The sequence below is a fragment of the Parambassis ranga genome, chromosome 18 (assembly GCF_900634625.1).
Source record: "Parambassis ranga chromosome 18, fParRan2.1, whole genome shotgun sequence".
NCBI lineage: Eukaryota > Metazoa > Chordata > Actinopteri > Ambassidae > Parambassis > Parambassis ranga.
The window spans coordinates 7315827-7342115 of NC_041038.1; the positions used below are offsets into that span (position 1 = coordinate 7315827).

Here is a 26289-nt window from a genome sequence, read left to right on the forward strand (position 1 = left end):
TGGTATAAACAAATATTTGATACAATGCCAAAATGTACAAAAATTGAGTTCATCATCCAGCGTGATCAAATCAAAAATCATGTGATCAAGAAATTGCTTTATGGGAAGTTTGAAAATAACCTTTCATTCTGCACCGATAACCCAAAGCCTGGCAGTGAATTTAGTGACCTTGGCCACCCAGTCCTTTGCAACCCTTGAGCAGGTCACAAACACAGACTTGGAAAACACACCCATACACACACAGCCAAACTGTAAACCAGTGCTCTGAATTTAGAGCTCCATCCCCGCAACAACAAGTGTTGACCTTTAAACTGTGTTCTATGAGACAATGTCTGCTTACCCTGGCATCAGTCACTTTGAACTCTCTCAGGATATACTGGGGCATGTTATACTCAGCCATGGGGTCCACCACAAAGTACTGGTATCTGGCCGACCTCTCTGCTGGCCAGTACTGGTGGCATTTTTCCTGTAGGCAGTGAAAAATAGAATACCACAGTGAGCCACAGCATTCTCTTCATGGACGCGCTTCATTGTGTTCATTCCCAGAAACTGTTGTCTTTCAGTATCTACTGCTAGAAAGCTTGTATTCTCAGTTCCTACATATATGTATCGTGTTTCATATATGGCTGCCAGAAGCAAATGCTCAGACAATAAATGCATGCATACCCTGCCCATTTCTCTAAGCTTGGTGAGCATAACGACAATGGTGGAGTTGTGCTCCCAGAGCATTCTCCAGAAGTCTTCCGTGGTCTCTGCCAGTGGTCCTTGTGTTGCGATATAGGCTTTCTGTTGCCTGTGGAAATGAATCACATCATGTAAAAGTGTTAGTTAGGATGGGGACCCATTTAAATAAATACCAGCCAGTTGCTAATGATTCCTTGGAATAGAGAGCGAATGATACATGTGTGTTGGTTGATATTGGCCTATATTGGAATTTATGGCAACGTGCACTGATATGCATAGTTCAGGGTTGCATACAAAGTCAGGTATAAAATAAATAGCTGGGATGATGATAATTATTGATTATCTTTGTTTATCTTGCCATCATAAATAACCAGCTATGAATAGTCACTGCATAATGAATGACTCCTGACCAACATATTGGATTTTTTGTTTTGTTTGTCAAGGCACCTGACTGGTTTGCGAGAGCACTTACCTGTACCCATCAATGAAACTTGCATTGATGTAGTCAGAGCCCTCAACTCCTCGAATGGGTTGAAGACACACTCGCGTGGACTCGTATGGCATGATGTTAACAAGGCGGTTCTTGAACTTGTTGCATGGGAGATTGGCACTGATGAATCGTGACGTATGGGCTTTAGTGTTGGCTAAACGCTGTTAAAAGAGAAAAAGAGAAGTCTGTTGTTTTATTTCACTGGATCCACAAGCTATAATTGGATGTCTTGAGAGTGAGGAAGAATCCAAAGCATCATGGGCTGGCTCATGTAACTGTTTGTGTATATATAGATATATGATGGCATCAAAGGGATTATTATCTGAGCTCATCTTTTTCTTTACAAAGGAGTATATAATGATGAAAAGACAATGCATAAACAAAAGAGCCTTGAGTGGACAGTAGTGCATGTAATCTAACCAGTTTATCATTACTTGGTGGAATCAGTATCCATCAAACAGCGAGAGAGTAGGTGCGTGACAAGCAAGGCAATACCGTGCATACAGCAACACCACAGGCTAGATGAGGCTGGCTGAGTGTTTCATTGTAAATGCACAGTATATTGCTCAAGTCCTTCTGGCAACCATGCTGTGGTGGGGAAAACCTGTGTTTGGCGTTTTCATGTAAACCAAGACCCCTGCTATTCAAGAAAGGGGAGCTATGGATGGGAAAACCTCAGAGAGGAGGGGGGGGTTATTGTATGTGGGGTTACACAGGCGAGTCAACTAACTGGAATAGAGAGGAAACCACAGGCCCCATGCTGTCTAGCAGGCCTAATGAGAACTGGGAAAGAGTCTTGAAGTTGTACTGAGAGTGGTCAGTCAATGACACTAAGGCCTGCATGTGACATGGGTCAGCAAGTGCCAAAAAGAATACTGGTAAATTCTACATAAAGCAAGTTGTCAGTGTGTAAGGAGTTATTAAATAGGGTTGTAAACCGTTTATTAAACCTTAATCCAAGTTGAAGTAACAATCCGTACCTTAAACTCAAGTTCCATGCCAGTGACATTCTCTCCACCCTCTATCTGGGTCAGTTTCTGGATGTAGGCGTATAGGTTTCTGGCGGGCACTTCGGTGGTGCCGCAGTTGACGGCCTCCAGGAGGGCGTCGTGTATGAAAACATACTGGTCCTCTGTCTGCACCATGTAGTTGCGCTGGGCACGCATTAGCGTCACATGCCCGTAGATATCCACAGTCTTCTCGTGCTTGATCCGCTCCAGCATGGCATCAATCACGATAAAGCAGCCTGTGCGTCCCACCCCAGCACTGCATAATAAAAACAAAGACGGGGGTAAAAAAAATGGTTTTAGATGAGTGGAAGAAGTTTATTTCTCTCAGTCATAAGGCCAAAAGGTTAACTGTCAGTGCCAAGTTCCTCCATTTGGCTTGGAGAGTAATTAAATATGAAGTGGCACTGTGTGCAGAAGAGGGCTTGGCACTCAGTCCTCAGTCTCTCTGGACCCCACCTGTGCTCTCAAACTGATCAGGACTAATCACTCATTGTAGCAGCAACATTATGTCATAGTGCCATAACATAAGAGTGTGAACACAAATGTGGAGGCATAGTCTCAAATTTGAGTGGAAATGTCTTTGACAGCTTTGTTAGAGTTGCAGGTGACTACAATTAATGCCATTAAGATGAGAGCAGTGAACGTAAATGGCATAAGAGCTTCAGAAGTGGCACTGAAAGATTCACATTTTACATTAATGCGTAAAGTAAAAAAAAAGCACTTTGGCAAAACTGTTCTATCACTTCGACGTCTCCTTGCAGGCCACCATGCTGTATAAATGTAGCCCCCTCTGCAGACTGCTGACGATTTACAAAACGCTCCCCTCTCCTGCACATTACATGTTTTAATAGCGCTCGGATCAGCACAGAAGATGTTTTCCGATGACAATTCATTTACCGCGGGGCGACAGGGTAGTGCTAAATCTTGTCCGTTAACTCTCCTTCTACCTCCCGCTCCAGCTCAGCATTGACAAGACAAGTCCTTGCACTTGGCACTCCAAAGTAAATAGGTTATTCAATTCATTAAGCCGACATGCCTACGAGGTGTGAACCATGCCCTCGTGCCTCCTCCCTCTGATGAAGCATTTGTTTTTCATTTGCTCTGAGGAACAGAGGAAGGCTTGAGAAGGAAAACTCAAGAGGGAGTAAAGTTAGTCCCTCAAGGCCAAGTCTGGTTAATGTGCCATGCTGCACTGGAACTGTGCTGCAAATGGAATAAAGACACGTATGGGAGTCATTGGCTTTAAAAAATGATCTGATGATCACTTTCAAAATGGCTGACACTGGCTGAATCATCTGCACATTTCTTTTTCTTTTTCTTTTTTTTGAACGACATTTTTCATAGCTGAAGGGTGAATGGGAGTGCATGGGAGTGAAAGGAAGAATTGGGCTCTCATGGATATTTGAGGAATGAATCACTTCCAGGTCTCAGAACACCTCAACCCCTGGGCAGGGGATCCAGACTCTAGAAGAGATTTCTCGCTTTACCCCAGCTGTTTCCAATCTGAAAACATTTTACAGTGCAGACCTGAATGTGGGAGAGTGATGACCTGAGAGACAGTAAGTGACAGAGTGACAGCAGGGATGGTGACAGAGGATGATGAGGATTGGGGGGAGGAGAAGAGAAGAGGATGAGTTGGTATGCAGCTGAAGGGGCCGCTTAAGCTCAAGTTTAGCTCTGAAGTATTTCAATAAATGACCAGAAAATGCAAGGAACATGTGTAATGTTCCTTTATTGGCGAGCGAGAGAGAGCAGAAAACATTTGGCAGTGGAGGAAGGACTGGCGGACCGACTGCACTAATGACCTGACACTGCCTTTTCAGCCAGTCAAAACCCCAGCTGCTTTGGACGTCGACACACATTAAGTGTCAGACTAATATGCTTTCCAGGAGTTTAGGGAATAAGGGATGGGAGAGGAAAGCGCGGCGTAAAATACAGCTGCAATGAGTCCCGCGAAGATAAAGCACGAGCAGCAGTGAAAGCAATTACACATGTATTGTTACAAAATCTCTAGCTGTCAGCGAACCTGTCACCATTTCACTGCTCTGCCTATAAAACACACACAAGCTGAAACTCACCAGGATCACTGCGTGGCTGTTAATGGAGTCGATAATCATTTTTGTCCTTTGCGTGTATGAATACTTTGCAGAATGTGGAAACTAAATCTAAAAAAGTCTTTTTTTTACCAACTCAGAGGTATAGAATCTGGTTCTTTGAAACAGGCTGAACTTGGATATAAGTTTAGCAACAGGAGAGCATTGAATACTGATTCTTACCTAACATGGAGAACGAATACTGGGGGAAGCAGATTTCACTACGTACCCTTGCGTGAATACTATACTATTGTGAGTGTGAGTGTGTGAGTGTTCTTTGAATCTGTGGGCTGTTGTATAAAAAGTTTCCCTTCTGAGTCACCGGGAGAGGCCGGCGATGTCCATGACATTCAATTTTGTCCTTTTGACCTCACAACGCCCCGGTAGCCCTTCAGCTACAAGAACATAACATTCCCTGACCTGCGGGTTAGTGAAAAGAGCACAAAGCAGAAAAGCAGAAAATCTGTCCCTGGAAGAAGATTTTTATAAGACAGCTACCTTGTGACAAGCAGCAAAACAGATGACTGCATTTTGATTGATTGATACTCCTGTAGGGGATGCATTAGCCACCCACTAATACCCACGGTAATGATGTTGCAAAAGAATGTGCACCACAAAATGAGGTCGATAATCGAGGGACATCGATGATGTTCTTGCGGAGTCGGTATGGATTAGATGGAACAATCAGGTGGTTCAATCTGAGCATATGTGCATCTCATGTTAGGATGAAGTAACATGTTTTTAATTAGTGATTTATCAGGAAGGAAACCCTGCAAAAAAAATATCTAAACGTTGCCTCCTCAGCTACCATTCATGCTTTCACACAAACAAATCAAAAGCCCTTGATTGCTTAGTTTTTATGTCTTTATGTACTCTGCATAAGGCGCCTTAGCACGCACAGACATGGTAAGCTGCAATTTCTGAACTAATCAGTCAACTGCTCCAGAGACGCCACCATGCTGTCAATTACGGGCAGTAAAATAACTTTCATTTTGGGCTTTTTGCAAGTACATGAATAGCTTCAGCCTGCACTGATTCCCACAAAATATTTCACAGAAACACTTCTGATATTTTTACATGTGTGTAAATATAAAATTAAATTGGAGATGTGGTGTAACTTCACCAAGTTGCCCGTAAAGGATTTGGAGCTCGGACATGACTGTATCTGATGGGGAGCCAGAGAAATTAAAAAATCCCATCTGCAGAGACATTAATTCCCGCATTCTGCTACATTGTAAAAAGTCAGGGTTTTCAATTTAAAATGATTCGCCAACTACCGCTAATTAACTTCAGCATGGGGTAATTCTTCAGTAATCCCTCTCCTTTTTTTGTCACTTTCTGACAAAAAAGTTTGTATCTTTGACGCTCACTATCGCTGTCTCCTAATTTTTTACTTTGTTGGTTTTCCTCCTTCTGTCACAGCGCCTCTGATGACTTCCTGAGTTAAGAGAAGCCAGAAGTCTGTGTTGTCGTATCTCTTTGTAGGGTGTCTGGCCGTTTATGTCGCTGAGGGAAGTGAAGTTGTCGTTAAAGTTATTTATTTCAGATGCAATAACCCAAGGGATAAGCCAGGGACTTGTGGGCTGCTGATGTGCGACAGACATGTTAGTGGTGTAGCAAGGAAGACGACAGGTCTGTGTGTATCCGTGTGGGTGGAGATGTTTGCTAGGGGCAATGACACGGGTACTCTTTGTGCTGTGATGTTAAAGACACCTTCTGTGAAAGCCAGTGGGTTGTTTGTTCTTCCACAGATATATTGAAGTCTAATCTCTGTTAAAAATATTATCTGTACACACATGATGCAGATATAAACATCTAAATATCCATGAATGTCTTTTCATATGTATTCATATATTCATTAAAGCAAATGGAGAGAAAAAAAAATCAATTTCATGCTTCAGGATGTTTTTGAGAAACCATGTTGTTTTCTTACCTGCAGTGTACCACCATGGGCCCCGCGTCTGGAGGATTGCAAGCCTTCACCCGCCTCAGGAAGGCCAGGAATGGAGTGGGGTGTTCTGGTACCCCGTGGTCTGGCCAAGCCGTGAACTGGAACTGCCTCACCTCTCTCTTCTCACTGGAGCCGTTCTGAATATGTAGGAAGCGAAGAAGAGAGGTTAGTGGGCAACACACTTTAAGACATTTACATAGCCAATGTGTACACAAGTTCTTACTTTAAAAAGTGCAAATGTCCGGACGCAGTATGTGGCCAGCTCTACTGTGTCCAGCAGTGTCACTTGGATGAGACCGTACGTCTCTGTCCCTCTTGTAGGCCAGTATTGATCACATTTTACCTGCAAGGAAGAGAAATATAGCATTAGAAAGGTGTCCCTGTAAAACTGCACGCTCAGTTTCACACTTCTACAAATCTACAAAATCAAATAACAGCAGAACAAATGTTCAAACTCCCCCCGTATTCCTGCTGACAGGGCTTGATTTTCTAATCAATGAAATGCTCTGAGATATTTGTATAGAGCCAACAAAGCTATTAATTGTACTGACATACAATATAATTACAAAGGTAAGCACAGTTTGCAGTCATATAATCGTCTCAGCTTTATTGCTATTGGAGTGTACAGCTTTGTTTCCCAGTAAACGGCCAATAAAACACTCTTCCATTATAGCATTGCTGCTCTGCTGACAACTAGAAGCACTAGAGAAGGAAATAAGTGGGTTCCAATTTAATTGTTTTTCTTCATATTGTCCAATGAAATAGGAGTAGTTTTAGGTGAATGTGTACTGCTTCCTTGGAGCTCAGATTTCTCTTACTAATTTCCTCTCAGAGGCAGCTGTTAAAACATTGACACAAAGAGCAATGCAGTGTTTGTGACATCAGGAGTAATGTAATTTACTTGCAAATAGCTGAGCTTTAGATATGCAAAACGTACTGTATGAAGACAGCTTGAGTGCATCTCAGTGAATTATATGACTGATTAATATGACAGACGGGAGCGGTTAGCTGTAACAAAAGCACATCATGCACTAGAAATGTTAAACAATATAATGGTATAGACGGATGGAAGGTGGGTCTCCTAGGAAACGGCAAAGAGGCATGAACACACAGTTGCCATCATGGATCAGATTTAACTAACAAATTGCGACAAAAAGAGTTTATTTTCTTTGCAGATTGAACTGAATTCTACAGTATGTCAATGCCAGACAAGGCTTTTAAAGACATCCAAGTGTGAAGGTCAGAACAGAGTCTGTGTAAGCTTTGCAGAGAAATGATGGGAGTTTCTCACCATGACAAACCAAGATTTTTCACTGCGTAATCTAGTGGCTTTAGCAACAGGAGTCAGCTGGCTTCATATGGAGAGTAAATATGTATAGGTTGTCTATTTGCGTCCCTTACCCTGGACCTCTCCTCCAGTTTGGTCATCATGACGATGATGGCACTCCTCTGCTCCCAGATCATCCTCCAGAACTCGCCAAAGGTCTCTGGCAGAGCTCCTTGGGTGGCGATGTAGGCGTTCTGTTTCCTGTAGCCATCTATGTAGTTGGCATTGATATAGTCACTACCAGGGATACCTAAAAAAAAAAAGAGAATAAGAATGTAGTTTGGTAAAATGGTTTTTCCAAATTATTTGCAATGACACATTCCTTCCCACATATTGTTCTGATAACACCATGTGAGGCTATTGTCTGTTTTGGCAAACATTCTGTCAGTAAATCCAGTATTTTCTTCAAAAAATATAACATAAAACACTTTTGCAACCAGTGTTACAGCCCGAACGGATTTGTGTTTGCTATCAACAACACATTTAAATCAGCACTTTTTCCTCCACCCCCCGTCCCCATATCTGCAGCTGACTTACTGATAAAGCTCGGCCTCTAGAAGTCTATCACCTCACACGGAGAAAAACAAACCAACAAAAAACTAGCAAAACAATTTTCCCCCACCTCCCCTCACTCCTCCTTCCCTTTGCTTACATTAAATGAAAGGCACAGCAGCCTTTTCGAATCCAGGGGAAAGAGACAGAGCTGACAGCTAGTCAATGCTTTAGGACTGGCAGTTTAGGGGCTCCGTGCACACATGGTCGACCAAGATAAGTCTCATCTGCATGAGCACCACGTCTCAGAGAATCCCCTCACTCTAGCTGCCTCCTCTCTCTCTCCCAGACTCCCTTTTACTCCCAGGTAACTTATTCAACAGAAAAAAAATGAGAAAATGGAATATGAACACATTCAAAAACCCACACACATTTTTTTTCTTCCAACGACCCCCCCCCCCCCCCCTCCCGGCGCCCACCCTCTCATTTTGCTGTTGAAGTTGTGCACACAGCCAGGCGACTGTGCAATTTCTGTGATGGACAAGGGATAAGTACAATTAAGCCCAGTGTGTTTTCAATTTGAAAAGAAAAAGCAAAAAGGAGACATTACTGTGGTTTAATGAGAATAAGGCAAGTTGTTTAATGCACATTTGCAAATGGATTCTGCCTTTATGCTTTCTGTCACTCAGGATTTGTATAAATTCCACAATTTTCTCCGTCAATATGGCTATTAAGAAATAAACATTGCTACAGTGTTGTCAGCACTCAGTCCTCGCCAGAGAGAGAGAGAGAAAGACAAAGGAACCTCAAAAGAAAGATAGGATGCTTTTAGGGTATAATGATGAGCATCATCATTCTTAGTGGCAGGATGAGTAATAATATATTTGTTTTAAGACATTATGCACTGTGCTTACAGCTTCTCTGTGATTACAGAGCAGATTTCTAAACTTTTCAGAATTTTACATTTGATGTGACCTCTACAGGCTATTTTCTATTTTTGGCAACTTCTATTTTAAAAATAGATCAGTGGGAAAACAAGTGAGAGTCATGTTGCATGTTATTACTGCACATTTTGTGCTAATTTGTAATGAAGGGCTGACTATGCTTAGCCCTAACACTAACTGTTAAACATCACACTAACAACACCTCCTCACATCCAAATAGAGAGAATAGCTCAAGGGTCAATAATAATAATAATAATAATAAAAAACAGTAGCAAAGTAGTAGCCTGTAAATAGTAATAAGGGGCCTGAGGTGGTAATACCCTCCTCCAGACTTTAGCCCTAGAGGTCTTTGTTGGACCAATATTTTTATTTAAGGATCAAGAAGGAAAAGATCAGCCGTTGCAATTTGACAGGTTACAGCCACAGGAGGGCGCTGTTTAAAGCCACCAGTCATTTTAGAAGTCTTGAAATTTGACCACTATTATTGTGATGCACAAAAAGGTCAAAAGCTTCTTTTGACATCTGCAAGCACTTCTCTTTGTTTGAGAAAAGATTGAATTGTCAGGGATGCTAACTAAATATGCTAACTAAAGCTAATATACTCTAATTAGAAATTTAAAAAGTGAGTGTTCTGTAGATTACTGAGTTTAATCCTGCTAAGCGTTTGCTTTGTACGGTCAGGCAACTTGACAAGAGATGCTCTGTCAGTCGTCAAAAGTAGAGTGAATTCAGTGATGTCACTGCAATTAAAGTCCAAAAATGTACTCAAGCATTAGGGCGCCTGTGTGCCAAAGATTCTGTTGATCCGTCCCCACATCAGTAAATTCCGTCTTCAGACTCTGATGTCAAATCCCAAATCCCTTTTTATTCAAAGAACTCAATCAAAGTAAACAATGGACACACTGCTTGCCAAAAGGCTTTGTTTAAGCTTTAGAAGGAAAAGAGGAAGTCCCCCATGTCCCCCTGGCTGAGAACTACTCACTTTCTCCAACACAAAGGCTCCAATGTGGTAGTACAGATGTGTTTATGTGTCTGGCTAATGACGTTGCATCAACACCAAGCTGTGTGCTGTTTCTGTGAGACTGCAGAAAGAGCTCTCTCAGTCTTTATCTATCTGTTCTGTCCATTTACTGCGGCACTTTGTTTATGTTGTCCCCCCCTCCATGGGAACGCTTCAATGGAAATGGTTAATTAATAGCTGTGTGTGTGTGCAATTGTGTTTCAATAAACTGGCCAGGCTAACAGCTTTTACTGTAGCTAGCCATGTTAAAATTGACATACACTGGAAGCACCAATGTGTTCTTTGAGCCATAACATTGCCTGTTATGATTGTGACTCAAGACACAAAAAGGGGTGCCTGTGTGTTGCTGTTAGGGTTGTGTATCTATCATCTCATACCATGTGTACTTGGAATAGATGGTGGTACAATATACCAGTTTGAGGTGTCTTTTTTTTTTAGTCAATTTCTTTGCAAACACCGGGGGGATCAAAAGGAAGTAAGTCGTCTAACTGTGCAGGAATATAATTTAAAAGTACAGCGTGGTTGTGCTCCTGAGGCCTTAAAGAATGCGCTGGATATCTGTAGAATCAATACAGCAGTTAGGAGGGAAGATGCTGGTGGGCGGCATACCGTCAATAGCAGAAAGCAGGACTCTGGAATGGTCGTAGGCAATCACGTTGGCATATCTATTCTTTGGTTTGTTGACCTCCAGGTTGGAGTGCTCCCATGTGAACTGCTGGCCAGGGTCGATGGACTGCAACAGGGGAATGAAATCTTTCATTAGTACAATGAAGGAAAATAGTTTTTTTTTTCTTTTGTATACACTGCAAACTAAAACAGGCATCCATATTTGACTGTATGTGTTTATAAAGAAGAGATTTTCTGGTAAAAGGAATATTTCAGCACTGTGAACTTTGTATGTTGCTTTAGTCCCCCGCTTAATTTCTGCATTTCTAAACATGCCATGCATATTATTGATTATTTTAGTGCTGAAGTGAGTCCTTGTGTACAAAACCAGCAAGATTGCACAGTATTGACAAAAACACAGTTTTAACCAGTCTGATTCTAGATTCTCTTGGAGCCCCAGGCAACAATTCACAGGGGTGTTCATCACCATTATGTTATAAACAATCTGACAACTACAAATTTATTTACATTTCAAAATAAAACTAATAATGTGTTCTAACATTTGTTGTTCAAAGCATAAATTAAGAAGAATGATTTTTTACGCAGCACACATACAACATAGAAGTGTGTTGTCACTTAGAAAACATGTTCTTTATGTGACAGTATTGTTTTCTCACTGACAGCTAATGAATATTCTCAAATATTTCACGTTTACTTGATTTAAGTCAAATCTGATCTGATCTGCAAATTGCAAAATAAAACTTGATTTTCCACTTCTAAGAACTATGTGTACTGAGTGCTGTCTCTGGCATGAGATAACCTCTACAGGTACATATAAATGATTGGATTTACAAAAGAATGTTTTCTGAATTGCTCACAGAGGAAATGCTTTGGATCCGTCAGCTCTGCTCATTTGATTAGCAGGACTTTATGGCACATACTAGAATTCCACACGAGACCAATTCAGTTTGCTACCAAGGACCCTCTTCTGGCGTTGTAAAGCAGGGTTTGATAATGGTCCCTCATCACTTATAAATGAACAATAAAAGTATAATATCACAAAGATGTAAAAGATGGCATTCTATCTAACATTCCAGGAAAAATACCGTGCTCGTCTTATTAGTGACAGCAGACTGCTTTTATGCAGTTAGTGTTGCTGAACATCCTGTTGTCATAATGTGGACCATTTTATTGTTTATTTGTTTCTTGACAAATACAAATTAGCTTTATTAATTACTTTTAAAGTGTCGTTTATGAACATATTGGCTTAATAGGAATTAATTTGTCTTCTGGCTTCACCTTTAGAAATAAGCACAATATGTGTGTGAGACAAGCCACTGGCTACAGCTGATATTTTATCAAAATATGTTGAAACAGTGGGCTGTAACATTGCTCATAATAAAAATCTTTATTTCATTGTGCTCACAAAATTGCTTTCCACTGCTCTCCACTAAGCACTATGAAATTGGAATTCAATGTACTTAAGCTGAAGTAATGATTGGGCAGCTTGGCAGGCACCCATACGATGACCTCATAGATTTTGGAGTAGTTGAGCGACCTGCGTTGAGAAATGGGCAGAGAAAAGGTGGCCGTTCGTACCTCAGTCTGAAAGGACCTCCTGCTTTTTTTTCAGTTTTATTTTGAAAAACCTGGTGTTGTGTCTGTATGGTTTCAAAGGTGACTTTTTGTAATGTTGTCAGAGACAGCCACATTTGCATCTGATTGAGTCTGATCATTCACTTTCCGAGTGATGAGTCACTTTCCTGTTATCTTACCATTTTCTGGTCCTATGTATATTCAGCTTTGAAGACAAATTGCAGTCATCGCTTACATTGTTTGATCATTCAAAAATACGTAATATTTCTACTGGACCAAAGCTGGTATTTGAGTGATGTAATGTGTTTTCAGGTGCATAGTACACCACAACTGACCTCATATTCCTGTGAAAACTTGAGGTTGTCGTTGGCTTTCAGGCGCTCCAGATGATCTGCCAAGTCCATGATAGGGATTGGAGGGTGGCTAGCCATACCTGTCAATTAGACGGACTGAGGGTCACTCACCAGTCTCGTAAGAGTGCATCACCCAAGCACAAGCAAACAGTGAATCATTAGATAAGCAGCATGTGGTTATAACAGGGGGGAATGGAAGAGTGGTTCTTGTTAGGCTAGTTTGTTCACTCAAAGCAGTGACCATGCTCATAAAGAGAATATGGACACAGAAGCCAATGAGAAGTCATCGAGCACACTTGCCCCACTGGGACTCTCCCTACTGAGAGAGAAGAACGTTATTAATGCTGCAGTGGACAGTTAGCATGACCGTAAAGCACAGACACAAACAAACATCCCAAAAAAAAAAAACAAACAAACAAAAAGACATTCAATGGTTAGGCCAGATGTTGACGTCTGCTTTGAGTGATGACATGATTTCAGGCTGTCATTTCAAACTCCGCCTCCTGTGATGAATAGCATTAACACTAGATGGATTAGATGGGGATGGGTGAAACAGCAGGAAACAAAGAGGGAATAAAAGCTGGAAAAAACAAAAACATGTCATGTCAAATGCATAATCGAGACCAACTAACTTGACAAATGGAGGTTACTGGGGTGACTGGGAGCACCTGAACCTGTGGAGGGAAACGGCGGTGGAATTAAGTACACAGCAGACGTCATAACAATGTGATGGCTATTTTTTTTTTCACAAAAAGGAGGAAGAAATTATAATGTGACATAAAGTAGCTGAATGACAATGTGTACTCTACATGGGACATGTCATTAGTAACATACAAGTTGTCATGCTAGAAGCTGCACTATGCCACCATGCTTATTTTATGGAAGTAAGGAAGCATACAGGGGAAAAACAGACTGTGGAATATTGTGTGACACATATTGATTTAACCTTAGACTGATGATGTAGTGCTTGTACTTTTAACATAGTTGAGTAATATATGTTTAGAGGTCAAAAACGGATGTTCAAACTATGGCCAGAAATCCGCACCTTAAGAATTAATATGCCATTTTGATACACCAATCGGGCGACAGTCTCAACACTCGATACAGAGGTGATATTTCATTTTGGTTTCTGGCACAAGTGGGCATTAGCTAATGGAAGCAGCTCTGTTTTCCCACCCACTCTCAGATCTCTCTCTGCAAAGACGGCAAAAGGCTGTTTCTATCGCAGCCCACTACTCAAAACCCATTTCCACCACGGGGCGACAATGAAAGTACCTTTTCCAACACACCGTCACTGAAATATCAAGCATCCTGAAGATGAAAATGTCCATTGAGGAGGTAAAGAGGTGAAAGGAAGTGTCGAGCGAGTAGGGGAGAGAGGTGGTCTAATGTAGAAGCGCTTCAGGACTTGAGAGAAAGTGGTTGGGTGGTTGGAAAAAATGTTTGGTCCTTTTTAGAGGCAAGATACCAGCTCTCAGAAAGGTTGTTGGGTGGGGAAATGATGGCTTGAGAGGCGAGTGGAATAGTGGAAGGATAGTTGAGATCACTCTGAGCCAAAAGGAAAAATACCCCTTTGCTAGGGATGAAACAGTCTGTAATAGTCTAAAATCATTGAAGAGCTTTCATAAATATACATAATCTTTTGCAAAAAAATGAGCCTGCAGGGATAATTCATGCACCTCTTACGCTAGCTGACCTGAAAAATATGGCTTTGATATTACAAAATTATTGGCAGTCTCTGAACACCTGTCCTAAAGCAGTCTGTGCCAGAGGAACTCAGACAGCAGTTAAGGGTGTCACTCTCGGTCAGGACAGGGGGCAAAAGATGCATTCCACTCTTCCAGGCGATAAATGGACTGTGACTCCAAGCTTCTCCCGAGGCGGGAAACGATCACGTGACTCAACCCAGGTATGACCACTGACCGTTTGCCTGAGCGCTAAAGGTCAAAACGAGTAAACACGACTGTGTCATCTGGCTTGCATACAGAATTTCTCCCACTGTCTGCATCCTGTGACTCCATCAAAAATGGAGCTCTGACTAAGCATGTCAAGTCCTGATGACCGAGATAACCCAGGTGCAGAGGAAGATGACAGATGCCACGAAACGATCACGCTTGCATTTCTGCCCCCTTCATTTTCCACTGAGAGGTGACCCCAGGGAGGACTGTGTCCATTTTGACCCTCTGTGCCTTCTCCAAGCACCTGTCCATTTTCTACCTGTGGCAGTCTTATCACAGCGATCACTTCAGGGTGCAGCCCGGGGTATGAAATAAAGCCATGGGTGGTAAAAAGGTTTTTCTTTAAAGGTGCAATTTGTTTTTTAGCCTAGCACACTGATTCCACTGCTTCCACTTCCATTATCCTGACTGAGCATGAGTATCAGGCACTGCCAATGGCTGGAGGCCTGGTTCCCAACATGTCTGTGGCAGGGTTTCAGGATTGGCGACTATCTTTGATCACGCCTAAAACTGCAACTGCTTATAGGTCCTTACAGCATAACCGTTGGTTCAAACCACTTTTGGAGCACAAAGCTTGAAGCCTGGGAAGATGGAAATCTGCGATCTTAAGAATCGTCAGCTGATTTGAGATGTTGGTAGACTTCACATTACTTCCCGTTTGGTTTACATGAAATAAACATAGGATACATACCCGGTGTTTGAAAGTTGAGACGCCGAAGCTCCACGGGGTCAGTGGGATGGTGAAGTGGCATTTCCTTGCTGTTGGGGAGACTACCTTTCCTAGCTTCAGATTCTGCTCTTTTTCTGTAGAACAAGGCAGACTTTAATTACTTCTCTCTTTTTTTAATGATACACAAAAATATTTTATTATATAACCACAAAGCTTGCCTTGTGGTCTTGTGAATAATGAAGACAGATGTGTAATTAAGGAGGACTACATTCTTTCTAAGGCTACAGGCAGGAGACTAAATAATATCATCATTTCATAGCAAAATGCCATGCACTACAATAGCCTTTAGCCGTTAAATACTACCTTTAGAGAAGCATAATGTTCACTTTTCAAGTGTAGTGTCAGATAGGGTGTGGAATCAACTTTGTAGTAATTTGGAAGCCGTACTCTATTGTCTCCTGGATGTTTACTACAGGCTATTGCATGGGTTCTTATTCGTTCCTTTTGTATTATATTTATTTTCCAGTGCTGTTATGTTGGTGGTGGTGGTTTGTCAGTCGATATAGTAAGGAACCTGTGATCATGATTTTTACAAATGACATCAACTTAGTTTTATAATGCACAGTCAGGGTCATTTAAAACGAATTGTTCTACTTTTTCTCGCTCTTACCTGTCTGGTTTGCTGCTCCATTGGTCAGCAAGGAGAGAAATATTAACACAACATTAGGCTGTAAAACCTTTGGCTTTTATATAACGGAGAAACTTTTCTTTAGATTAAGTGAAGGAGTGCTTGCATAAGAGACAAACGATACCAATCATAGTTTTGCTTTGCGTGCGAGATTAGTGATGCTTCACTTCAGAGATTATGCACAATTATGCAGCCTTGGGGCTCTTTGTTTCAAATACTACAGTTTCCCAGGTGCATCCAAGATTCATCCATTGTATCTTTGCTATTTCAAGCGGTTTCAGCTGATTGCTTCTTGTTCAAGCATAAAAGTCATCTCTTGACTTGTAATTGCTGCGTCTGTCTTTTCCTGCCTACCACTGTTGCATTTATTAAAATCTGAAATGATGCATGTTCCAGACTCATGTAAACACCAATGAGGAAGAATCAAGCAGTTGTTACAATGTCTGATTTTTTTTGTTTTGTTTGTTTTAATTCATTGCTGTGGTATGAGACATGACCTGACTGCAATTATTGTACTTGTAGGTGTACAATTTACTCTGATTTATGCCTCTCCTTGTGGTCATCCTCATGCACACAACACTGTTGTGCACAAGAGGAGCGCTCCGTCACATAAAAATTGATCCTGACAAGAGAAATATCTCCTGGTTATGCACTGAATGTTCTCTAACGCGGCGGTGACACTGGCTCAGTAATTGATGTGTAAATCTGCCTGGCACAAACGAAAAGCCCATCCCATATGCAGTCTTTGTTCACATTCAATGTACCTTTGTATTATCCAGACTAATAAAGAAAACCTCTTACATTACACTGATACCATTGATTGTCTCAGTATTGGCACACTTTCTGATATGAGCTTGTGCTGACTCTTCAGTTGCTAATCTTACCTTCCCAAAATTACACCTTGAGGACAATTTCTGCTTAGGCCTGGACATTTGATTGAGTGAAGTGTGTGTGTGGAAAATCTGCCTTATGTAAAAGGTGAAAAGGGACAGGATAGGAAAGAATGGAAGAAAATGCAAGATGTCAATGTGTGTGTCCCAGCTAAACAGAGGGCAGCCTTAAGGTCAAAGCCGGGTTCTCGAGCTGAGTTCCCCTGTGGAATGGGTTGTGGTAAATAGAGGAAGGGGTTGTAGGAGGCTGGGAAGCTAGCCCAAGGCCCCAAGGGCCTTTCTAAAGCTGCACACATATGCAGTGACATGCAGCAGATAGTCAAAGCTCTCCCCTCCTACGCTTGACTGATGAGCAGTGACAGCACGAGGTCTGACTACCACTAGGGGGTTTCAGGCAAAAAGGGCTGTTTTGATTCAGTGTGAAAGTGCACTTCAGCTTTTCCACAGTGTTACTGTGGGTTTGCGAGTATGTGTCTGTGCGTGCAGGGATGTGTCTGATTAACTTTCAGTCAGCGCACGTGTCTGTGTGAAGGATCGTGGGCGCCTGCGCTTGATGGCTTGACAGTTTGGGTAGCAGCATGCTTGGATTTATATTAAAGTGTATAAACTGAGAGTGAGGGTCATGGATAGCCTGATGATTAACGCACCTCAGGCGTCAAGTTAAAATCTTACATTTAATGCCTGCATTTGTACATGCTTACTGAAAATTTGTGTGTGTTGGTTTCATGAGCATTAAATATTTAATAGGCATACATAAATGCTGAGTGGTTATACATGAATTTTAAATACACATACATAAGTAATAATGTGTATGTAGTACATGTGTTGCACTATACACATGCAGTGGATATGTGTATAGTGTCAACGTGTAGTGGTAGTTGTTCCTTTCCCGTGCTCTGTGTAGAGTATCATTTCATGTCCTCACCTCTTATAAAGAAGGATTGCAATGACGATGCAAATGATGAAGACGACGGCGAGGACGGGCCCCACAACCCAGATAAGGCCCTCCTCCTCGTCAATGATTGGCTGGGGATCGATGTCGGCTGACACGACTGGGTCAGAGTAGGGGCTGGTTGCATACATGATCTGAGATAGAGAGAAGTGAATCAGATAATTAATATTCCATCTCAATATTCTACCATTATTTTTTTTTTCTAATCAACCCTCATATCTTGGTTTTGGGTTCTTACACTAGCATTGGGGACTGCATGCTGAGCCAAGGGACAATGGTAGCCTGATAACCCCGAAGGAGAAAGGTAACCATGGCAACAGCAGGTGTGTGGAAGTGTTGCAAAAAGCTACAGGATGTATTTTACATTTCATGTTTGATGATCAGATGATTGGATGTTCACTAGTTTGCTTAAGCTAATGCAGAGTAGCATAAGCTGACGCTGATCCTACCATATCTTCAGGGGAACTTCTGACAAGCTTGACCAACAACATAAGTTAAAAGCCATAACAAAGTTTCTCTCTGTCTAATTTCTGCTAAGCTGCAGTTTGACCAATCAAATTTATCTTCAGCATCTCCCCTATACAGGAGCCTTGATTGAACCATTTCATATTCTAAGTGGAGATAAAAAAAATGGTCCTGTGGGAAGAAAATATATGCTTCAGTGGGCAAATTAGAGATTTCCCTCCGTCCGTCATTATCGTTTTTGCTCTACCTGAACTCTGGGTTAGTGGAGAGAGCACGATGCAGCACTATAGACCCTGCAGCTCATCAAATCCATCATCTCGCCTGCAGCAGCCTAATCATGCAGCTTTCTGGTCTTCTGTCTGGGCAGACACATATATACACACACACACACTAACACAATAGCTGCAGCAATGGAGATAAGGCAGACCGCACGTAGGACGCAATTAAAGAGCAACTCTGTTATCGAGGTAGACTTGTGATCAGCTAAGGTCTTAAGGGGCCTCTCTCCCTAAAGCAGCAAGGGTCAGCTTCTTGGGTCTGCTGCAGCTTTAAGTTTACCAGTTAAAACCTCACAGGGGCTCAAGGTAACATGTCTGACCAGAAGCAAACTCCGACCCTCAGCCAAGATGCAATAAGTTAACCCCCTCTGTCTATTACATGTGCTCCTATTTGAACAAAGAACATGAAATCACTGCCATGAGATACCCAAGGGGCAAGCCAGCTCATGTACAAGCTGAAGTGTATAATATAAGACAAATGTGGGTAAAACTGAGATAATACAGTGGGAGAAACCTACATTTTCAGACATCTCCAGCACTGCAAGCACAAAGAAGATGTATTCATGGCCGTTCTGGAGTTGCTTGTTCTCAAAGTCGCCATAGATCTTGCCATCTCCCAGGGTGAACTCTTTGGGCAGGTCTTTGAAGTAAGCAGCAATATAGGCTTTGGGTTCTGCCTGCCTCTGGAAGCGAAGGCCTCTGCTTGTTCGGTTTATCTCCTTCAGCAGCTACAGTGAAGAGTAAAGAAGCAGACAGTTGATAACACAGAGGGACGCGTTCCAGTACACACATGAAAACAAATCTACACACAAACCAAAATCTGTCTATCAAGATTCTTTTTTCTCTCTCTGGTTGCTGAGCTGAAAATGCTGATTGCAAAAGGCAGAACATTACAGAAAAGATCAATGACTTATTTCATTTGTTTTTGGACTACAAAAGATGGTGAGATTAAAAGATTGTGTGGATTTCCAGCATATGAAACAGCTGAGGATTATCCAACTGCTTCAAACGGCAGGAAAAAATGAGAATTAATTCAGAACTGACAATTTTTTTTACTCCTTTTGATACACTTTTTTGCTTCAACATGTAGACAAATGCAATCCTGAGAGAATTTTTGTTGTATTTTTCCAGAGTGTAGTGCTTTTTGTTTCTAAATATGAATGAAAGGCTAAAATATGCATCATGTCTCTTATGGTCAGCTTTTACCACCAAAAATACATGTTTGAATATTTTCTTAAGTCACTTCTAGTTTAGTTTATAAATTTGATTTAAAGCCTGTGTGTTTTTTACTCCTTGATAATTAACATTGGCGTAAAAAGCATCACCTTTCCTCTGCTCATCCATCAATAATAATTGTAAAAGCCTGAAAGAAACACTGTGCCCTTCATAAAAGCCTGTGTCATCAGACTTTAAATTTCTTGTACAAAGCGTGGATGATAATTATGCTAATCAAGCCTGGCTAGTTGTTTCGGTGTCTGAATGCATATCTCTGACTTCTGTGCACAAATGATTGAGCGTGCGCGGCTGTCATTCACATCGGAGTGTGTGCGCTCTTGTGCGTGTGTGTGTGCTCTGTTTTGGCTGCGGGGCTGTTGGTGCTGCCCGATAATGTCTTCAATCATCTCTCCTGTCAACACGGCTAAATCTAGCTGCCCTTGGGAAAAGTTGTGAAAAGGTGAGTGCCAATATTGACAAACAAATAAATTCTGACAGAGGGGTGACTTTTGGGCAATCGGTCAAGGCTACAGATGCAGGCCTGTAGGCAGGAGCTGTAAAAGCCTGTGCCAGATGAGACATGGTGTGTTTTCTTTGAGCCTCCTAGACATATGATGTATTGTCAAATCGAAATATTTTGTTTTTGGTTTTGATGATTTTTTTTTTCTTTTTCTAAGAGTACCATTAGCTTTCAGTGCATTCTCTCCAACTAAAGGATTGCCAGAAATGTAATCACAGCTTACAGTATGTAGTCATAAAAGCTTTCATTTGCTTGGCCTTTTAGTCATGCATGCAACGCACAGGGGCTCCTGAATTATCGGCACTGGCTAAATATAAAAGTTGTCAAGTGTTTTGTGCACACGCAGTATTCCTGCTTTGCCTGGAATGAGAAGAGACACGAAGGCCTGATGCAGCTCTTCAGGTAATTACCACAGACACAAAGAGGAGGAGGAGGAGGGGGTTGAGTTTGCAGTGCACTTGATGGCTACTTCATGTTCTCATTTCCATATGAACAGTGCTCTCTGCAGCTATTTGCGTCAATCAGCGAGACTCATCTCCTCTTCCTTCTGGCCTCTTAACTGCCTGGACTTATTTTTTTGCTAAAAGAAATATGTGGTATGTGCACATATTTATGTACTGTAGGGCCCTGTTAAGAAGCTGTGCACAATGACTGGATAATAGAAAAATAACTTGTTATATTGTTGCTTTTCTTCCCCGGTAACCTGGAAGGTGATCTTTTGAACCTACCTCCTCCAAATTCATCTCATCAGGGCTGTCCCAAGGTTTGAAAAACTTGCCAGTGCGCTGCTTCTTCAGTGGCACCACCACAACATAATACCCCCTAGAAATCAAATGTAAAATACAGCACATAAGCATTAAAAGACACGGCTTGCTAGTCAACAGACACTTTTTAAAACAAAACAAAAAATATGAAGAGAGAGCAGCCAGGTCTTCTAACCAGAAACTATTGGAAAAGACACATAATGATGCATTAAGAAAGCTATGTGACTCTTTATCACTTGAGTAGGGCTGTTTTCTTCATTTAAGCATGTTCAGAGCAGTCAGGCAATATGGTTACACCTCACTGAGGCCCCCCGTGGGCTAATTAGGAGACCTCTGTGAACACAGAAAAGATCCAGAATTAGAGGGATTTTCATCCCTTCATCGCGGTGGCAAGAGAGATAACAGCCTCCTGCCAGAGTTGGCCTTCCTGGTCGGGTACCGCTCTAGCCAGGATGGCAGTGTGGCAGGCTAATGGGAAACTAATTAGCTTAAGCTCTGGCATGGGAGACAGTGGGCCAAGTGCATCCAACAAGATCAAAAAAAAAAACCCAAGATGGGTTTGAAGCTTCAGTCCGCAATCGGATGTGCTCCCTGGCCTTCTGACAACCCCGGGCTTTGTTGAAAGGCTATAAGAGACTTTATAGGGCTTAGAAGAGTGCGCTTAAATGAGTCCGGGCTGCTCCAGTGTGTAATGACTGAGGTGAAGTGGATATTACACCGAAATGCTGTGATGAATATAAATGACTGTTTTGGAAGAATTACCCCTGACAAGGTCAGCTATCTAGTTAACTTGTTTATTTCCATTCACAGTGCAACAGGGAGAAATAGTAATCAGTAATGTGGACATTAGCAATGGACATTGAGGGATCTATTTCACCATAGTGATGTTCCAAAAGTATCCAAATTATTTTTAAAAAGAAGATAATTACTCTTGCGTAGTCCCGCTTACCTTACTCTCTCAGACGTCTGCACCGTCGGGAGCTCCACCGTCACCATACCGTCCGAGTTGGTCTTACCAATCAGGTAGGGTTTGGTGCGGAGGATGTCCGGGGCCGTCATGGTGGACACGCGATGCTGCAGGCCGCCAGCACTGTTCCCGCGATTTGTCAAGAGAAAGGAGTACTGTGTCTCAGGCTGAAGACCTGTGATCAGCTTCTGCGTTAACTTCCCATCCACCTCCACACTCTGCCCATTATCGTAGAGGATCTGGAAGCAAAGTTGATGTTTAATGTAAGCGATACAGCTAGCGGCTCAGTTTCATTAAATGTTAGCTTTATGTGCTCACGGTGAATGGCTGTGCAGGGTTGTAGGTGTCTGGAATTTCCCACGTCAGCAGCACCGATGACTTCATGGCAGCTTTCACGTGAAAATTTTTTGCAAACACTGCTAAAAGAAAGGGGGAGCAGGTGATTTAGACATCCTTTATATTCATCTTCCACCTATGGTCCCACCACCACCGCTTACCTGATAATGCCTCCTGTAAAACCAGGCTGAAAGCAGTACTACACTGAACTCTCCTCTTACCTTCTTACCAACACCAACTCTTAAAAAATAATGACTGACCTTGGCTTAATTGACAACACAAAGAGACACACATACTTACTCAAAATGAGTTTGTTAAATCATTTTTTAAATTAAAGGGGCTAAGGATAGGGCAGTATGTTAATACCAAAGTCTTCTGGTTGAGTCTGTGTGAGCTTCTGCCATTTGAGGCTTTCAGAGGAAGTTGGAAAGGGCTGAGCAAGGAAAGGTTGATTTCTAAGAGCTAAGAAAGTTCAGGGACTAATCCTACCTTGTTCCACAGGCTGTGTCCTGAATTGGACACTTGGGCTATAGGGACCAGCGCCCTTGCTGGTGAAGGCACACATTTTAATATCATAAGTGGTGTCTGCCCTAAGGCCATCCAGGATGACTGTTGATTCCGGGGCGGTGATGAAGAGTTCTGAGGGGCTGCGTGGGCTGTTGATGTCCTTATACTGCAGGGCATATTTCACTATTTTGCCATTTCGCTCAGCCAGCAAGACGGGCTGCCAGTTGACCTGAACGGTGGAGGTTGTGGCACCCTCTGCTGTGATGCTCTGAGGGAAGCCGCTTGGGACATCCTCATTTGTGGTGACTTCTTTGACCGTCTCTTCACCAAAGCCCACCTTGTTGCGTGCTGAAAGGCGGAAAGTGTACGAGGCTCCCTTGTGGATCTCTTTGGTAGTGTAGTGGTTCTCTCGTTCAGGGAACTCAATGACGGTCAGCGGATCCACATCTTTGCGGCCAAAGCGAAGGCGATAGCCTTGCAGGGGCCCGTGGGTTAATGCAGGGGGGTGCCACTGGAGGAGAGCTGTGCCCATGTTGGTTGTACTGACCATTAGCCGAGGTTTGTCAGGAACTAATGGTAGCAATGGAGAGAGGGACAACTTGTTATGAATATGGAGAACACGTTTTTTTACAATCTGAGTTCTCTGTGTGTCAAAACACTGTCAGAGGATGTGAGTACACAAGATGAAATTGGGAGAACTTGTTTTGCATGTTTCTTTTAAACTATATATCTATTATTTTAAATAGCTTTCACTGCAGTGTCACACCAGTGCGTTAATTATTTCTCTAAATGAGACAGCAATTAGCTGCATTCACACTTTATACTCTCTCTGACACTTGTAAGCAGTGCTTGGCATCATGCTTTCTCCTTATTAGATGCAGCATCAGTCAGACTTTAACCGTATAACCAGATAAACACAAGTGTGATGGTTATGTTACCTGCGCCAGTGGTGGTGATGAGTTTGGGTTTGCTGCGTGCACCATCGCCCTTTGTCGTGTAGGCTGCCACAGTAACTGAGTATGTGTTCTCAGCCTGCAGCTCTGTGATGATCATTTCCTGTAAAGATGCAGGGTTTTAGATGCAGCGCACTCAGTAGCTCATAAATATAAGCAAGCAGCGAGATAATAGCGGGAGGGGATATCAACATAATCACCATGAACAGACACATTCACTCAGCATAAAAGTGACTCAGACGATGATATGTTGATAAGCTTTAGTTAATAAATATCATGCTGAATAATGTGCTCAATCATTCAAGGTCAGCATTTGCTGTTCGGTCAGTTTAATGTGAATTCCATCTTATTGGCATATTAGCTGCAGTTACACAGTGTAAGACAGCAAAATGATGCTATAATTGAAGTCAAGATGTGTACAACATGCCATTCATGCAGGGGATGACAGCAAGGTATAGCAATATTAATATATTGTGACATTTAGCTACTCACATGTTCAGTAGAATCATCATATTCCCACTGATTATGATGTTGGAACATGGAAAGAAAAGAGGAAAAAGAAATAAGGCTAGGTAGAGACAGTAGGCAATGATGAGAAAATATACACCGTCCTGTATAGTTATATGATAAGCAACCCAGATAAATAAACTAATTGCTTTATTTTGTTATTGTTCAAAGTAAAAGACAATGCTATAGCTCATCTAACAGCAAGAGAGAAAGTGATGCTGTGTGTCTGAGAGATGAGGTGGCTGGCTGAGGGGGGTGTTGTACCTGGGCATCATCAATCAGGATGTCCTTGATGACTGGCTGTCCTGTGGGCTCCCCATTAACCATCCTGACATAGTGCACCTGGTACCCTCGGATCTGACCGTGCTGCTTGGTGGGCATCGGAGAACGCCAGATCACTTTAATTGATGAGGAGTTGACAGCCTCCACCTCAACTTTACGAGGTGGCCCGCTAGGAACTGGAGGAACACCATGGGATAGAAGAAAAGAGGTCAAAATTACAGAGAACCCCCCTCTCTCTCACACCCTCTCTTCAAATCTTCTAGTCCAAAGTTGCAAAACGCTGCCGCGACAAAAAAAAATCACAAAAGTGCAGCAAACTGCAACAAGCACTGCATGACATCAATATTTCAACAATGGTAAGGGGGAAAAAAACAACAGCAAAAACAGGTCTGACAACTGACCTACTCTTGAAACATTAAAAATGGGTAGAGTGGATTTTAAAAACATGGAATTAAAAATGTGTTTTGCCAAAATAGAAAAGTGGTGCCAAAAGGCTTCAAGAGTTTCAAAACCTTGAAGCACAGAAAGAATTTTGGCTATGGAAAAAAAATGAATTAAAAAATGATTCTGTCACATGAGGGAGGGAAAAAAATATTTGGAAAAATGGCCTTTGAAAAGTAAAAACGTCTTCCATCTTTTGTTATTCCCACCGTCCAGAACTTTGCCAAGTTCCAAAAAGGTTTCATTCAAAAACAGGAAAAAGTTACAAAAACTGACAGGTGGGACAGGAAGTTGCAGGCCTGCAGCTGAAAATGCCATACCATGTGTTGAAATTGAGCAGCATAGGTGGCAAAAAAATGCCAAAAAAGGTGTTAAAGTGAGTCACAGTTTAGTTAAAAAGAGTCCAAAACGGGGTTAAAAGTATGGAGTGCTGACAGTCATATTAGAAGCCGGCAGAGGGGGTAGAAAAGAAGAGGGAATTGTAGATATAGGCAGAGTTGTTAGTATTTGGTAGGTTAAGAGGGGTAGTCTGCAGCTGGAGCAAACACATACCATCCTCCTCAGTGCGGATGAGCTCCGGCAGGCTCTCCGGTCCTGCTCCAACATCTGTATGAGCAGTAACCGTCACACGGTACTCTGTCCATTTTTCCAAGTTTTCCAAAAGGTACTGGGAGCTCTCCGGAGGGATGTTGGGGATTTGATGAGTTGTGGTATCCTCACCATCGATCGCAGCATAGTTGATGGTGTATTGCGTTATTATGCCGTTTTGTAATTCCAGTGGGGGTGGCCGCCAACTTACCAGGATGTTGGTGGAGCTGGGGCTATAGCACCTGACTTCCTGAGGTGGGCCCGAGGGTTCTGGTGGGTGGTTTGGATTTTTGGAGGCGGGTTTGTTTGGTTTTTGTTGGGTGAGGCCATTCGTTGTGTTGTTTGAGTTTCAGTGTTTTATTCGGATCAGGATGATGATGATGGTGATGATGATGATGGTAGAATTGACCAAACAAAGGAAAAAAGGGAAAATAAAATGATACAAAATGAGGAATAAGCACAAGGACTTATGTGGGTCAATGAAAACTTTCAAATCAACAAAAACATCACAAAACAAACACAAAGGTATACACAGTATGATGAATGGAAGGTGCTGATTGGAACAAAGGACAGCTTTACCATATGTAACCTACCTTTGTAAGGTGAAAAAGTAAATTATAAAAACAAAAGGAAACAAAAGAAATCACATATCCTGACATACAATCTTTAAGATCCCCTTACTTCTTAAATGAAAACCTGAACATACAACTTCATTTAAGACAGATCATTCCAAAATGAACA

The 26289-nt window shown here is 42.1% G+C and overlaps 1 protein-coding gene across 27 annotated transcripts in view; it reads right to left on the reverse strand.

The window, feature by feature from the left end:
- The window catches only part of LOC114450587 (receptor-type tyrosine-protein phosphatase delta), a 112721-nt gene that overhangs the window by 4512 nt on the left and 81920 nt on the right, over window positions 1-26289 (reverse strand). For 11 of the 27 annotated variants that reach the window (XM_028428706.1, XM_028428700.1, XM_028428702.1 and 8 more), the window contains 22 exons: window positions 25513-25818; window positions 24502-24695; window positions 24223-24249; window positions 23716-23833; window positions 22760-23347; window positions 22253-22353; window positions 21917-22173; window positions 20932-21025; window positions 18987-19196; window positions 17699-17859; window positions 15866-15877; window positions 15217-15329; window positions 13200-13241; window positions 12550-12647; window positions 10622-10745; window positions 7630-7805; window positions 6452-6571; window positions 6211-6365; window positions 2155-2440; window positions 1157-1335; window positions 667-793; window positions 341-466 (listed from right to left, as the gene is read on the reverse strand). In XM_028428706.1, the coding sequence (XP_028284507.1) occupies window positions 341-466; window positions 667-793; window positions 1157-1335; window positions 2155-2440; window positions 6211-6365; window positions 6452-6571; window positions 7630-7805; window positions 10622-10745; window positions 12550-12647; window positions 13200-13241; window positions 15217-15329; window positions 15866-15877; window positions 17699-17859; window positions 18987-19196; window positions 20932-21025; window positions 21917-22173; window positions 22253-22353; window positions 22760-23347; window positions 23716-23833; window positions 24223-24249; window positions 24502-24695; window positions 25513-25818 (3614 nt within the window). The remainder of the gene's footprint in view (window positions 1-340; window positions 467-666; window positions 794-1156; window positions 1336-2154; window positions 2441-6210; window positions 6366-6451; window positions 6572-7629; window positions 7806-10621; window positions 10746-12549; window positions 12648-13199; window positions 13242-15216; window positions 15330-15865; window positions 15878-17698; window positions 17860-18986; window positions 19197-20931; window positions 21026-21916; window positions 22174-22252; window positions 22354-22759; window positions 23348-23715; window positions 23834-24222; window positions 24250-24501; window positions 24696-25512; window positions 25819-26289) is intronic. The other 16 variants (XM_028428708.1, XM_028428694.1, XM_028428693.1 and 13 more) reach the window with 6 other exon arrangements.